The following is a 16,442-nucleotide window of genomic DNA, read 5'->3' as shown; positions in this document are numbered from 1 at the left end:
ACTGGGTTCAGATCTCAAGTTGTACAGTGTGATTGGTGTGGCTGGTATGAGTCTTACCCGGGATTCAAAATCCTTCCTTATTGTGTACGCTCGTCCGGGCACAGTATCCTAACTGAGGCTTGGAGGAGGGTCATAGGGGGAGGAGCCAGTGCACACCACCTAGTGGTCAAACTTTTAATTTTGTGCCCTGTCTCCTGCGGAGCCGCTATTCCCCATGGTCCTGACGGAGTCCCCAGCATCCACTACGGACTACGAGAAATAGAATTATCGGTAAGTAAATTATTATTTTTTCAGTATGATCCATTCTAGCAATGTCATGCACCTGTTAGCAGAGCTGTAGTTAGGAGTGTGTAGGCAGTGCTGTCGCCCAGATCGCAGGGGTCTGGGGACAGCACTGGTGCTGCCCCCCGGCACCTGCATTTGGCTTGCAGAGTGTAGTACCCTGCAGACAGTAGCGCTGCTGCAAAGCTACCCTGCAGCCTGTTGAGTTGCATCTGCTTCCCCAAATCCTCTACATCACATCATGATGTCACGTGTTCAGGAGGCGGGGCGGTACAGAGCCCAGCTCCGGCACTGCCTGTTAGCAATAGGTGTTGCCAAAGTGACCAAACGCGCCAATTAGAGTGGGCATCCAGCTGTGTTTGCCCATGTACTGTACTGTATAGCTTTTCTCCAATATGGCACTTACTCTATAAAATGGTTCCCCTCTGAAGTAGTTTTGTTAAACCCTTCCCTTTAGTAGTACTTTGGTTGAGCATCCATACCTTACATCCCACTTTTCATATTTAGCGGGGTCCTGGTGATCACCAGAGGTCTTGGCTAGATGTTCTGGTGATCACCAGCACCCTGCCCAGAGACTGATGGGGAGTACAGGGGAATATGTCCGTGTCATTAGCATAATAGATGTCATGATTGAGTCCCTATCTGTGTACCCTTGCTGAAAATGTGAAGTTTGCTTCGGCTCACAGAACCATGTAATAGGAAATGGTAATTATCAGGGCTGCCTTAATCCTGAAAAACTGGCACAGCGTGTGCCGGGGAGACAGCTGAGAAAGGTGTGACATGGGAGGAGATGCCCAAAGGGCTCTGAGAGAGTTATACCTTCTCATACAAAGAATTTCTATGTATACAGGCCAGTAAGCTATCCTGAGACGCCGTATGTCGCCACATCCCCGACAGCCTTGGACAAAGTACAGCCTTATAGACACCCTTCAGGAAGCTTCTCTACACCAAGCTCCACTGGCACAGGATATAGCCGATACAAGCCGTCTGCGGACAGGTGAGATCTGAGCGATGGTGCACAGATGTCATGTTTTGTCTTGTGACCTCAATCTGTCATGTGATGTAATTAATGACTGCTCTGTGGAGAAATCTGCCCAGCTTCTGCAGATGCAGGTTCATAAGACGAATGTCACTGTCCTAAGTTACTAGCTGGATCTGTATGTCCCACTTTGTATTTGTGACCGTAAGAGCGCTGACCTGTATCCTGTGATTAGAAGATATGCCTTATAACATGCCCATAGAATGCTAGCGACATTCTTATTTGAGGGCCGACGGTGGATGTTGCTAGCGGCCTGCAAGAGCACGCGTAGCATGGGTACACACTAGACGTTGTACTGGATAAGTCACTCTGATCCGCGGGATTGGGCGACATGTCATCTAGTGTGTATACAGCTTTAGTCGCAATTTGATATGACACTTGTATATCTGTGTGCGACTGAGTCTAAGGGCGGTATTCAATTCTTTTCATCCCCTTCCACACCCGTTCTGTTTCTGCTGATGGGCTTGGTATAATCATTTCAGCTCGCTAACCTGGGGTAGCAAGGGCGCCCAATCCTTTACGCAGCTAAACCTGATTACTATGGGCGCGAAATGCGCAATAATGGGGATCATTTTAGAAAGGAGATTGGGCGTGATATATCATTTGAATACCGCCCTCTGAGTCTGTATACAAAGTGCTAAAGTGTAGCAGCTGCAGCTTATATTCAATATAAGTTCTGTTGTGCTCTGTATACAGACTCCGTCAAACACAATATACAAGTGTCCTCTATCAAATTAATTGGCGCAGTATCCTGGTGCATCCTAGTCACATCTTGATGAGACTAAGACGCATTAAAAAAAAAAAAAAAGACTGCAAATCACACACGCCTGAATGCCATCAATTCCATTACTGACAGTCCCACTGACATAACACTGTATAATATATGTACATTTTAAAGAAAAGTATATAATACCTGTATATAGAGTTTTAATGCTATTGCTTATCTGTAGTATACATTGATGGCTACAAAGCTTTAAGAATTGTTTATTCTGTGTAGCTTTTTCCCATTGATTGTGAGGATTTGTCGGCAGGATGGTTATTACAGGCAAATAGAACAATAATTAGTTTCATGTGTGTTGCAGGTTTGGTACTCCGCAGCGATCTGTCCTACAGATAGAACCTTACTGCATACAAGATGGGATGTCCAGTCAGGAGATGATTACCTCAGACAGGCATAAACCTGGTGAGATAACGGCAAGAGATACATAGCTAACATCTCAACAGTGATGTGTAAAGTTATATCGCTCTCTCTCTGTCCTGGAGATCTGCTGAGCACTTACCAGCTTATTGCAGAATGTTGTACATACAGCGCCATCTAGTGATACATATATGAGGGACAATAAAACAGTTTGTGTCTTTAGGCATGTGATTGTAGTGCAGGAATCTGTGTAACTAATCATTTCATTTTCTTATATGTCACGATGAATTCCTCCTAATGAGTGATCTCTGAGGATGTCTGTAATTAAGTTAGAGCACAGAAAAGGTCACCTCCGTACAAATCAAGTATTGTCCTTGTTTTAATAACGTCACTGGGCCCTGAGCCCTTTGCATGTTACAATTGATGCAAAAAAAGGGAATAGGCGTTATTGCTTCTGCATGTGACCGAGACAACAAACACATTAGCAAAATGCCTTTCTCCTGAACAGATAAGTCTTGTTATGTGCATGTGCAGAGTAACCGAAACAGGAAGTGGCACGGGAATCCATTAAGTGAAAATAGAAGCATTCCTAGTTCATGGAATGTGTATGAATCATGTGCCTCATTTTCTGTGGGTCAGGTGACGAGCTCTCTATGGACAGTGTGACTGCTTAACTTAATACGTACCATTTGGGAATAGCGTAATAAAGCACATGATTGGAATATGTTGAGGTTTTTACAGTCCCAGATACAAGGAACAGTCTGAGTGGGGGAGGGGGGGTCTGGGAGTTGGAGAGTGATAAGATTGTGGTGAATGGTTGTTGTTTTTTTGCACCTGCAAGGGTACACGTTTGTGCTGATGGTGGTCACATAACATGGAATATACAAGATGTGGCCTAAAATACGCAATAAATTAGTGTCTACCAGTGGCATGTCGACGTTCTCATCCTGTCGACCTATACACGTTAGGAATCTGTTATAACAGTTTGACATCAGGCATGATGGTAGCAGATGTGCTTTACTAGGGCCTTGTGGTTACAATTGAGAAATCCTGCTGCTGTGAGTGTGAGAGGGTAATTCAATGACTGATTAATTTTGCCTTAGTCATGCCTTTAACCTCCGCTGCTAATAAAGTGAAGAAGAAAGTGCAAGAGAAAGTGAATCTGAGAGCTGCTGGCTGTGTAGATCCTCCGTATAACTCAGATACAGCTCCCACCCCCCAACATCAACCTCTTTAATTAACATACAGCTTCTAATTATTCACTGTTGCTAATGCAGCTACGTAGGTGTGACGACAGTATTTGCCTTTCCAGAGCCTCTGTGGCACATACCATCACAGTCCCGGGCGGGAGTCAGTGTGAACAAGAGACCAAACAGACAGGAGCTGACTGGCAAGAGTTCTCCTCACCGGCACTCACGGGTGAGCCGTCCAGTACATGTTAGCTGTTCACACTTGTATGCATAGTGTCCGTTACTCATTGGTGTGTTTACTCTTCACACTTTGCAGGGAGAGGTGCAGTACTCCAGTCATTCTAGCAGTAACACCTTGTCTAGTACCGCCTCCAGCAACCAGAGCGATGAGCGATGGTTTGAACCCCAGGAGCAGCCAGAGATAGACCTGGAACCCCTAACTAAGGGCACGTCAAATGACAGTGGCATTGACACTTCCCTGTCCAATTTCCAGCGCTCTAAAACAACCCGACCGACTCCTCGCCGGGAGAAAATCCAGAAACCAGTGGCGTGCTCCACCTACCCTGGAATGCATGACGGCTCACGGGACAAGAGGAAAGATCAGATGTCCTCTGGCAAAGGCTACAGACCCAAAATGTACCCACCGGGTAACAGCTCAGGAGAAGCCTATAATGAGTCCAGGTATGGCAGAGATATGTGTATATGAGATCCTGTTTTTAGCTGCCCTTAGGCTGATGTTTGTGAATGCATTGCATAGTTTAGCATTGTGTCCAGTGCTTCAGCAGGCTGTACAGAACTCTAACTAGCTAAAATAAGATTAGACCTAGTAACTGCATTGTTCAGCATTGGAGGTAATCAGATCCTACATAGTACAGTGTAGGGTGGGGAGGAACAGATCCTGTAATATACTGTGAGGATAGAGACTGTCAGATCATGTATAGCACAGTGTGGGAGGGAGATCAGACCCCTATAGTGTGGAGAAGGAGAGTACACCCTGTACTGTACACTGCTGGGTCAGATCATGTATAGCAGAGTGGGAGGGAGATCAGACCCCTATAGTGTGTGGGAAAGAGATTACACCCTGTACTGTACACTGCTGGGTCAGATCATGTATAGCTCAGTGTGGGATGGAGAATTAGACCCCTATAGTGTGTGGGGAAGGAGATTACACCCTGTACTGTACACTGTTGGGTCAGAACATGTATAGCACAGTGTGGGAGGGAGATCAGACCCCTATAGTGTGTGGGAAGGAGATTACACCCTGTACTGTACACTGCTGGGTCAGATCATGTATAGCACAGTGTGGGAGGGAGATCAGACCCCTATAGTGTGTAATGTGGGGAAGGAGATTACACCCTGTACTGTACACTGCTGGGTCAGATCATGTATAGCACAGTGTGGGAGGGAGATCAGACCCCTATAGTGTCTAATGTGGGGAAGGAGATTACACCCTGTACTGTACACTGTTGGGTCAGAACATGTATAGCACAGTGTGGGAGGGAGATCAGACCCCTATAGTGTGTGGGAAGGAGATTACACCCTGTACTGTACACTGCTGGGTCAGATCATGTATAGCACAGTGTGGGAGGGAGATCAGACCCCTATAGTGTGTAATGAAGGAGATTACACCCTGTACTGTACACTGCTGGGTCAGATCATGTATAGCACAGTGTGGGAGGGAGATCAGACCCCTATAGTGTGTGGGAAAGAGATTACACCCTGTACTGTACACTGCTGGGTCAGATCACGTATAGCTCAGTGTGGGAGGGAGATCAGACCCCTATAGTGTGTGGGGAAGGAGATTACACCCTGTACTGTACACTGTTGGGTCAGAACATGTATAGCACAGTGTGGGAGGGAGATCAGACCCCTATAGTGTGTGGGAAGGAGATTACACCCTGTACTGTACACTGCTGGGTCAGATCATGTATAGCACAGTGTGGGAGGGAGATCAGACCCCTATAGTGTGTAATGTGGGGAAGGAGATTACACCCTGTACTGTACACTGCTGGGTCAGATCATGTATAGCACAGTGTGGGAGGGAGATCAGACCCCTATAGTGTGTAGTGTGGGGAAGGAGATTACACCCTGTACTGTACACTGCTGGGTCAGATCACGTATAGCTCAGTGTGGGAGGGAGATCAGACCCCTATAGTGTGTGGGGAAGGAGATTACACCCTGTACTGTACACTGTTGGGTCAGAACATGTATAGCACAGTGTGGGAGGGAGATCAGACCCCTATAGTGTGTGGGAAGGAGATTACACCCTGTACTGTACACTGCTGGGTCAGATCATGTATAGCACAGTGTGGGAGGGAGATCAGACCCCTATAGTGTGTGGGAAAGAGATTACACCCTGTACTGTACACTGCTGGGTCAGATCACGTATAGCTCAGTGTGGGAGGGAGATCAGACCCCTATAGTGTGTGGGGAAGGAGATTACACCCTGTACTGTACACTGTTGGGTCAGAACATGTATAGCACAGTGTGGGAGGGAGATCAGACCCCTATAGTGTGTGGGAAGGAGATTACACCCTGTACTGTACACTGCTGGGTCAGATCATGTATAGCACAGTGTGGGAGGGAGATAAGACCCCTATAGTGTGTAATGTGGGGAAGGAGATTACACCCTGTACTGTACACTGCTGGGTCAGATCATGTATAGCACAGTGTGGGAGGGAGATCAGACCCCTATAGTGTGTAGTGTGGGGAAGGAGATTACACCCTGTACTGTACACTGCTGGGTCAGATCACGTATAGCTCAGTGTGGGAGGGAGATCAGACCCCTATAGTGTGTGGGAAAGAGATTACACCCTGTACTGTACACTGCTGGGTCAGATCACGTATAGCTCAGTGTGGGAGGGAGATCAGACCCCTATAGTGTGTGGGGAAGGAGATTACACCCTGTACTGTACACTGTTGGGTCAGAACATGTATAGCACAGTGTGGGAGGGAGATCAGACCCCTATAGTGTGTGGGAAGGAGATTACACCCTGTACTGTACACTGCTGGGTCAGATCATGTATAGCACAGTGTGGGAGGGAGATAAGACCCCTATAGTGTGTAATGTGGGGAAGGAGATTACACCCTGTACTGTACACTGCTGGGTCAGATCATGTATAGCACAGTGTGGGAGGGAGATCAGACCCCTATAGTGTGTAGTGTGGGGAAGGAGATTACACCCTGTACTGTACACTGCTGGGTCAGATCATGTATAGCACAGTGTGGGAGGGAGAATTAGACCCCTATAGCGTGTAATGTGGGGAAGGAGATTATACCCTGTACTGTACACTGCTGTGAGAGATCATGTATAGCACAGTGTGGGAGGGAGATCAGACCCCTAGAGTGTGTGGGAAGGAGATTACACCCTGTACTGTACACTGCTGGGTCAGATCATGTATAGCACAGTGTGGGATGGAGAATTAGACCCCTATAGCGTGTAATGTGGGGAAGGAGATTATACCCTGTACTGTACACTGCTGTGAGAGATCATGTATAGCACAGTGTGGGAGGGAGATCAGACCCCTAGAATGTGTGGGAAGGAGATTATACCCTGTACTGTACACTGCTGGGTCAGATCATGTATAGCTCGGTGTGGGAGGGAGATCAGACCCCTATAATGTGTGGGAAGGAGATTACACCCTGTACTGTACACTGCTGGGAGAGATCGGGTGGTATTCATGTGACCAGCCATACCACAACAAAGGAAAAGAACAATTAGCAGCGCTAATAGATGTATATAAACATAACAATATAATAGAAGGATTGGGTGCTGATATAAAATAATTTAATCAATTTTGATCATTAACACACTATAAACCGTTTATAGTGTGTTAATGATCAAAATTGATTAAATTATTTTATATCAGCACCCAATCCTTCTATTATATTGTTATGTTTATATACATCTATTAGCGCTGCTAATTGTTCTTTTCCTTTGTTGTGTTTAAATTGGGGGTGATTAACCCAATTCTTATAGCAGCAGCTGTTTGAGCAACAGCACCATTAAGCGCCCGATCTATTTATCACACTTGATAGATTACTTTGACCAGCCATACCACACCTGGAGAGATCATGTATAGCACAGTGTGTGAGGGAGAGCAGACCCCTATAGTGTGTGGGAAGGAGATTATACCCTGTACTGTACACTGCTGCAAGAGATCATGTATAGCACATTTTGGGAGGGAGATCAGACCCTTATAATAGTGAATGGTAAGGAGATTACACCTTGTGCTCTACACTGCTGGGTCAGATCATGTATAGCACAGTGTGGGAGGAAGATTAGACACTTATAGTGTGTAGTGTGGGGAAGGAGATTACACCCTGTACAGTACACTGCTGGGTCAGATCATGTATAGCACAGTGTGGGAGGGAGATCAGACCCATGTAGTGTGGGGAAGGAGATTACACCCTGTGCTGTAAAATGCTGGGAGAGATCAGGTATAGCATAGTGTGGGAGGGAGATCAGACCTCTATAATGTGCGGTGTGGGGAAGATTACATCCTGTAACGGGTGGACAATTAGTGGCCCTTCTGCTGCTGTAGAACTATTTGGCCATGCTAAAACTGTTGCAGGGAATGCTGGGATGTGTGCAGCTAGAGGGCCACTTATTGCCCACCCTTGCCGTACACTGTACACTGCTGGGAGATATCATGTATAGCACAGTTTAGGACGGAGATCAGACCCCTTTAGTTTGCAGTGTGGGGAAGCTCACACACTGTACTGTACACTGCTGGGTGATATCATACTCTCTGCTGCATATTGATCATTTATTCATAACTATTAAATGCAGAATATGTTGTGTGTTTCAGTAGGTCCAGCATGTTTCAAACTCCAGAGGGTTCCCGGAACCAGCAGATGTCACAATCAAGCTCCTTCCAGCTCTCCAGCTCTGTGCCCAAATCATTCTTGTCTCGTCAGAACATGAGGAATAAGATCCCGGTTGGCTGGAAAAGGCCAGAGGAAGCACCGCAAAGACCAACCACATTTACTGACCCCAAAAAGTAAGTGTAGCCCCTTTCCATGCCACTGCAGTGTATGGGGATACAGGCTAGTCCCTTCAGGGAGAAAGTACTGTAGGCCAATAATATTGTTCAATGGATTCTCTAAATACAGATATGCCTTCATACAATATGGCTTCTGTTGTAACAAACAAACTAGGTACTGTAAGCCCTGGCCTTGCAAAGCCTCTTTCTCATTCAAAATGTGCTTGTTGTTCACATAAATAATACACCTAGAAGCAACATAATTACATTCTCTCCAAAAACATAATGGTAGGAGAGTAGACTTCTGACAAAAAAAGGAACCCTAGTGTATGTGTCTATGTGATGGGAAATCTAGATTGTGAGCCCCATGAACTACTAAGGCCGATATTCAACTAGCCGCGATAATTTTTCTCTCGGAAAATTTTAAAAAACAGGCTAATGGTCATTATTGGGCTATTCAATTAAAGGCTAATTTTTGGGTATTGAAATGTCCCATTTTCGTGCAATAACACATGGGATCTGGGATAAGTATCCATACCCATGTATTATCTCCGGCTCTGAGGGCTGCTTATTGGGAATTATGCTTCTGGTGCTTGAGACACTTGAAGCATAATCCCCAATAAGTGCTGGGTATTGACGCTAATTGAATAGTCCCTGGCGAATCAATCAACTGAGGTAAATTACAGCAGCTAATTGAATACCCCCCTAAGTATTAATGTACTGTAACTACAGGACTACCTTCACTACACCCAGGTTCTCATTCGGTCACATTACTCCTATATGGGACTGACTCTTACACCAACTACAAGACTGCCTTCACTTCTCCCATGTTCTCACTCCCTGTCACATTATTCCTATGTAGGATGGATCCTTACACCAATTACAGGACAACCTTCCCTTCTCCCAGACTCACTCACTGTCACTCAATCATATTATTCCTGTGTACAGTAGGATGGATCCTTACACCAACTACAGGACTGCCTTCCCTTCTCCCAGACTCACTCACTGTCACATTATTAGCACATAGGGTTGACTTCTTAATAGATTTTGCTGTTCCATGGTGGTTATTGCTCATTATACTTAGAACAGTAGTTCTAGTCATCACTAGCTTGGACAGTACTGGAGTCCCGAGTTTTCCCTGTGTGTCTGAATTATGTAGGTCAGCAGTAACATCAAAATGTGGGAGAGGGGATTACATGAACATCTGCTGTGTGTGTGTGCAAGAGCCAGGACGCTTATGTATGTATGCCATTGTATTGTAAGTGTCTGTGTTGTGTGCACCTGGAGTTGTGTATGTGTTTGCCAGCTCATCCCTGTGACTGTTTTGGTTGTTCTTTTCTGTTTCAGACAAGTAGACCTGAACACTAAGAATGTGTTTGGTCAGCCTAGGCTTCGGGCCTCTCTAAGAGACTTGCGATCACCTCGCAAGAACTACAAGTCTACTATTGAGGATGATCTGAAGAGACTGATTATTATGGACAATCTGGGGCCAGAGCAGGAGCAGGACTGCATGGTGAGACATCTGCTCTGCTGAACCCTGTACATTCCTGGTCCTGACTCTACTGCTGTGCCCTTTGTTGTGCTGTTTCTAAGCCTGCTCTCTGCATTATACTGCCCCCCTCTGTCTTTCCTAGTGTCCCATCTCATTTATCTTTACCTGCATCTTCACAGCACTCTACCTAATCTAATCTGCCCATCACTGCTTTCTCCTCCACGTTTGCAGAACCGCCTTTCTATTCCACCCTCTCTATCCATCTATTCCTTGTGACTTCCCATATCCCTCCAATAACAATCTTATGCTCTGCAGTACTTTCTCCCTTCATCACGGTCAAGTGGCACTTATACCAAACACCCTTTAGATCAGGCATGTCCAACTGTTGTGAAACTACAAGTCCCAGCATACCTTCCACTGATTAGCTGGTAAAGCATGCTGGGACTTGTAGTTTCACAACAGCTGGCTGACCATGAGTTTGACATGCCTGCTTTAGATTCTGTACCTATATCTTTCTTCATTGTGTCTGTCTGTTGCAGCTATCTAAATATACATGTCATCCATTTATAATTAGAACAGCACTAGCAGTAACTCAGATGAGGATGCTCTTCACAGGTTCCTTATCATATTCCACTAAGGGGTCTATTTACGAAGTATTGGAGAGAGATAAAGTACCACCAATCGGCTCCTACCTGCCATGTTACAGACTGTTTGAAAAAATGACAGGATCTGGTTGGTTAGTACTTTGGGTTAGATTCATGAAGCAGTACAAAGAGTGGAGAAGTTGCCCATGGCAACCAATTAGCTTTGAAGTTACATTTATCAAGTGCATTCTATAAAATTTTACGTAGCAGCTGATTGGTTGCCATGGGCAACTACTCCACTCTTTTCACTGCTTCATGGATATACCCCTGTATCTCTGTGCACTTTTTATCTCACCCAGGGCTTAGTACATAGACCCCTTATAGTAATTTTTCTGTATTATTCTAATGTAAAGTATATAGCAAGTTAGTCTTCTGTGTAGCACCATATTCCCCCTAAAACTTTAAAGTGGTGGAGCACTACATACTAAATGGACTCATCTGTTCTCAACTTCAAGCTGAAACCAGGGGGGATTCCTGGGGCCAGTTGGCCTATTGTGGATGTGATGGTCTTGGCCCAGTTACTGACCAGAGAACAGAGATCTGCCATCTCAGTGGTTTTAAGGACGACCTGTATGGTATTATTTGCCGCGGTCCTAAATATGAAGAGAAGCAAAATATAAATCTTAATTTCATTTCATCTACTAATAACCTTTCTATCAGCAAAAATGTTGCAGTTTTAATTAGTAATTAATTAGTACTGAATATAGCACAGGAACCCAGCGTATGTATGTATACGTAGTGTTTATGTATATGTATGTATGTATATATATATATATATATATAATTATATATGTGTGTGTGTATATGTATGTATGTATATATATATATATATATATATATATATATATATATATATATATAGCTAACCAAATGATGTGCTGTTGAAACGAGAGAGCTGTCGCCTTTCCGAAATAATCAGCCAGTCGCCAGTCCAAGTGCTACACAGTATTAAAGAAAGCTCCTCTTTCTTAACCCATCATAGTCCAAGTGGGCAATAAAATGTTAACATTTGTGGGGGGGAGGGGGGTGGCGGGCGTTGAGTCTTTTGTTTTCCATCTGTTTTTCATCATGAGTTGGGTAGTGTGTTCCTTGCCCTCTGATTTGAGCTACAGTGGATTATGGTAGAACATTTTATTTACCATTTGCACAATGACCACAAGGATCAAGAATATTTTATTTTATAATCCGTAAAAGTGGTGAATAAGGATTCTGGGGAATAGTTTACTCCGTTCTTTACATCTTTGGCAGTCATACTATTGATGAAACATGTCACTGGTATACGTAGGAGACCTACAAGACCTTTCCGTTTGGTGCTACAGTAGAACGATCTGCAGATACCATCCACCCCATACTAGAGGACTTCAATCAGATTTCTATGGTCCTCCAAATGTAATACAGGTTGAGTATCCCTTATCCAAAATGCTTGGGACCAGAAGTATTTTGGATATCGGATTTTTCCGTATTTTTGCATAATTGTATACCATAATGAGATATCATGGCTGTGGGACCTAAGTCTAAGCACAAAATGCATTTATGTTTCATATAGACCTTATACACACAGCCTGAAGGTCATTTTAGCCAATATTTTTTATAATTTTGTGCATTAAACAAAGTGTGTGTACATTCACACAATTCATTTATGTTTCATATACACCTTATATACACAGCCTGAAGGTCATTTAATACAATATTTGTAATAACTTTGTGTATTAAACAAAGTTTGTGTACATTGAGCATCAAAAAACAAAGGTTTCACTATCGCACTCTCACTCAAAAAATTCCGTATTTCGGAATATTTGGATATGGGATACTCAACCTGTACTGCTTATATTCTTCTACTGTTCTTGTACAGTGTAGTTTGTAATAGACACCTGGGGCCGGATGTAATGAACTCGGAGTCCAGCGGCCATGCGGGATGCCGGCTGAACTCTGACTTTTTTTTTTAAAAGGGGCAATCATGTTCAAGGCTAAACCATGCCTTGTACATGATTGCCCCTTTAAAAAAATGTCCGAGTTCGGCCAGCATCCTGCCCCAGGTGTCTGATTGGGCAGTCCCCTTTATTTAGGGAAAATTGTGTTCTCCGGTACTCTTGCCTGTTCTACTTGCATTACTATCATGGTATGATCACTTTGTCCTCCTTATGCTTTTACTCTGAGTAATATATAGAGGGTTAGAATACTAATACTTCTCATCTGCTCCAATACAGCCTTGCTCAGTCATGAGCTTGCCCCTGCCCATTCTCTAACGATCTTACAAACTGTTTCCCTCAGTCCCCTCAGAAGACCATACACAGAACGTTGTCAGACGAGAGCCTGTGTAGCGGGCGCAGGGACGCGGGATTTGCCTGCTCTCCAGGAACGGACTCCTCTCTAAGCAGCAATGGTTTTTTTACTAACTCTTACCCATCCAGTACCCTCCCTGCCCGTCGTCAGCTATCAGCTGGAATGCCAGAGAAATCCGGTAAGAATCAGAAGGTGGCATAGCAGCGAACTGTAGCTTATATACTTTAGGTTGTTTGCCTTGCCTACCATACATGTTCAGGCTGGAGGTGCCAGTGATCTATAGAAAGTAGTGCATGTGCCTGCTTCCTCTGCACATCCCTATAGCATAGAGAGAGCCTCTGTAATGGGGCTGTGCGGTCTGGGTACAAAGCACAACATTATCCATCCATCCTGGTATACTCTTTAGGGAACAAGCACATGTGCTGCATTTCTTCCATGGCTTATGTGTTGTATTCATAAGTGTTACTGCTTTCCCCTCTGCAGCCATTATCTCGGCTTCTGAGCTGTCTCTTACCGAGATCCAGGATTCAAACTCCAGACATACAGACCCGGGAATGATGCCACTACCGGATACGGCGTCTGGCCTGGAGTGGTCCAGTCTCGTCAGTGCTGCCAAAGCATACGAAGGTAAATCTAGGCACAAAGCTATGCATAGTAAACCACAGGTGCGAGGTGACAAACAGTCAGGGGCAGTTGAGGTCCAAGCACTTGTGATTTTTTTTTTTTTTTTACAAGGAAAGGCAATAAGACCGATGACGTAGTAGATGTGCAGACCCCCTCGTCTTATAGTGTTCTTCCTTCCCTTCCAGTGCAGAGAGCGTCCTCTCTCTTTTCTCTGAATGAAGTGGCTTTGAGTCCTGTGCAGAGCAGTGGTACCACACACCACAGCCTGGAGAGGCAGCACACGCCGCGCAGCACCCCCACATCAAGGTATTGAGACACGGTAGATATAGATGTGGTAATGATTAATTGGCAGTAACTGATATATCAGCCCCAGCCATAACACAACAAACCAGAAATGCTTGTGTACAAAGTCATCATTGTGGTGTACTGAATTTTGCAGCCTCCCAAAAGATTTTTTGTTTATTCCATATTATATCCCCGTTCTCCCCAGTGACGATGTGCCTCCGGACCTCCCTGGGAAAGTTATGCAGCTGGAAGTCATGCTGAAACAACTCCACACTGATCTACAAAAGGTAAATATGAATCCACACAGAGCAGAGGGGGGGGCTCTATTGTTCCATAGAAACGATTGTAATAATAACATATGATTAATTCACCACCTGATTGGTGGATAGCATTGACCATTCAGTGTGTTCCCTGTGCGCTAATTGGTGATTAGCACTGACCATTCAGAGTTATATGCGCATCTGGCACTCTTATTGGTGGGTTGTGCTCACCATTTCAAGTCATTTCATGACAAGTCTTATGTGCGCTTGGCGCTAATTGTCAGTGAGCACTGGCCATTTATTGTGGAGTGCCTCCTGGCAACCATTTTTTTTTTTATTTTACTTCTAACCTCTACAGAATCTCGTTGTGCCTATAGATCAGGTCATTATCTAACCTGTTCCCATTTATATAGAATGCCGTTCACACGGAGTAATGCATAATACACAGTTTTTGTAATCTGGGGGTTTAGGGTCGCACTCCTCATCCCATGACACCAACTCACAGCTACACGTGTCTTGCAGGAGAAGCTGGACAAAGAGGTACTACAGGCGGAGGTGGCCAACCTTAGGCATAACAACCAGCGTCTTCAGGCGGAATCGCACTCTGCCAGCGAGCAGCTGAAGAAATTCGCAGAGATCATTTCTACTACAGTGGAGAAAAAGGATCATTAAGATCCCGGTTAGTTTAAGAAGGGGATTAAACGATAAAAAGTTTGGGGAAGCCCACAACAATGGTACATTTTGGGATTTCCTCCCCCGAACTGCAAGAGATGTGGGTTCTCCCACCCCCTTGAAATCGTCCTGTGATACTACAGTGCTGCAGTTTTTTTTGTTTTGTTTTTTTACCATGGATGACAGATTTCATAGTCCTTTTTTCTGCATTGACGACTCATTTCTTCATGTACATAAACATTTTCTTTCTTTGTAGATTTGTATAAATTGGAAACTTGATATGGGGGGTGGGGTGTTATTTTTCCCTCATTGTCTGCACAAACCTCCATCAGGAATTATGCAAAACGGACAGACTCACAGGCAAGCCGAATGCAAAGTATCTATTACAAGCTTCCTGGAACGTCGTGTGTTATATATATATAGATATATATTTAAATTGTATAGGAAAAGTTATATAAGGGGCAAGGTCTTAGGGTGGAGAACCCTGAAGTAATGTTAAAGTTTCATACAAATTTATTTTAATATGACGTCAGTCTTGCTGGAAACAGGAGATTTCAGTGTATATTTTGTTAATAAGACCTGTAAATAAGCCATTTCTTTTGTTAATGGGAAAACGGACATACGCCGGCATCATGTTAATTTACTAAAGATATCTTGAAAAATTTGCAGAACCAAACTGCAAGCGTTTACATAAAATATCTGCTACATCTTGTACATTTTCTGTGTAATGTCAGCGCAAAGGAGATTATTTATACTTGAAGTTTGGGGCTTGTGTTTGCCATTGACTTTTTTTTTTAATTCTAGGTGTGAGATCGCGGTAAGCATTAAAAATTCTATTTTTAAGTGTTGATTAATATATACAATTTATCTTTTCACCCAAAATGAGCACTTTTACATTGTGGTTCGGTTAATATTGACCTATTCCCCAACACATCAACAGTATGTTATTCAATGTCAGGCCCAAATTCTTCATCACCAGCCACTGTTCTACAATCATAAATCACATGAACTTTTAAGCAGCCATTTTGAAAAACTGAAGGGCTGAAAACAGCCATTTTGAACCTTACGGTCTACACATCCTGAGAAAATGGATGACGTTTGCTGCTGGACTACTCTTCATGCTTACTGTACAACATAATATACTGTTGTGGAAACGCATGATGTCTATTTACCTTATTAAAGGTTTTCATTTTTTAAATGAGGGCTGCCAGAGACAGATGTATACTGTTATATTTGTATAAATTGTTCTACAGTTTATTTGGTGTCGTCTTTTGTGTCTTCTTTAATTGGTTATACAATTTAGTGATAGATAGGGGCGGGAATTACAGCTTTACTTAAAAACCAGGGATTATTATGTATGTAGCAAAAAATGACTGATGACAGTTGCAGTGTTGTGCATCAATTTCCATAAACGAATGATGACCGTTTCAGTGCATGCAGTGATTACTGTGAATGAATGATGACTTTCTCCAGCAGGGTCTACAGGTTATCCACAGGATAACAATGGGGTATGATGGAGCGACCGTGGATTGGCACCAAACGATCAAA

The 16,442-nt window shown here is 43.9% G+C and overlaps 1 protein-coding gene across 7 annotated transcripts in view; it reads left to right on the top strand.

The window, feature by feature from the left end:
• The window catches only part of SIPA1L3 (signal induced proliferation associated 1 like 3), a 177,654-nt gene extending 161,503 nt beyond the window's left edge, over window positions 1-16,151 (top strand). For 5 of the 7 annotated variants that reach the window (XM_063937664.1, XM_063937659.1, XM_063937662.1 and 2 more), the window contains 11 exons: window positions 1,133-1,279; window positions 2,404-2,504; window positions 3,772-3,878; window positions 3,966-4,330; window positions 8,461-8,652; window positions 9,982-10,147; window positions 13,042-13,231; window positions 13,537-13,680; window positions 13,863-13,983; window positions 14,168-14,249; window positions 14,745-16,151. In XM_063937664.1, coding sequence (XP_063793734.1) covers window positions 1,133-1,279; window positions 2,404-2,504; window positions 3,772-3,878; window positions 3,966-4,330; window positions 8,461-8,652; window positions 9,982-10,147; window positions 13,042-13,231; window positions 13,537-13,680; window positions 13,863-13,983; window positions 14,168-14,249; window positions 14,745-14,894 — 1,765 coding nt within the window. In that variant the 3' untranslated portion in view covers window positions 14,895-16,151. Of the gene's footprint in view, window positions 1-1,132; window positions 1,280-2,403; window positions 2,505-3,771; window positions 3,879-3,965; window positions 4,331-8,460; window positions 8,653-9,981; window positions 10,148-13,041; window positions 13,232-13,536; window positions 13,681-13,862; window positions 13,984-14,167; window positions 14,250-14,692 lie in introns of all 7 variants that reach the window. The other 2 variants (XM_063937663.1, XM_063937665.1) reach the window with 2 other exon arrangements.
• Window positions 16,152-16,442: the final 291 nt, after the last annotated feature.

The sequence above is a fragment of the Pseudophryne corroboree genome, chromosome 8 (assembly GCF_028390025.1).
Source record: "Pseudophryne corroboree isolate aPseCor3 chromosome 8, aPseCor3.hap2, whole genome shotgun sequence".
Lineage (NCBI taxonomy): Eukaryota > Metazoa > Chordata > Amphibia > Anura > Myobatrachidae > Pseudophryne > Pseudophryne corroboree.
Note: the sequence above shows the minus strand (reverse complement) of the source record. Positions and strands in the feature narration are given on the sequence as shown.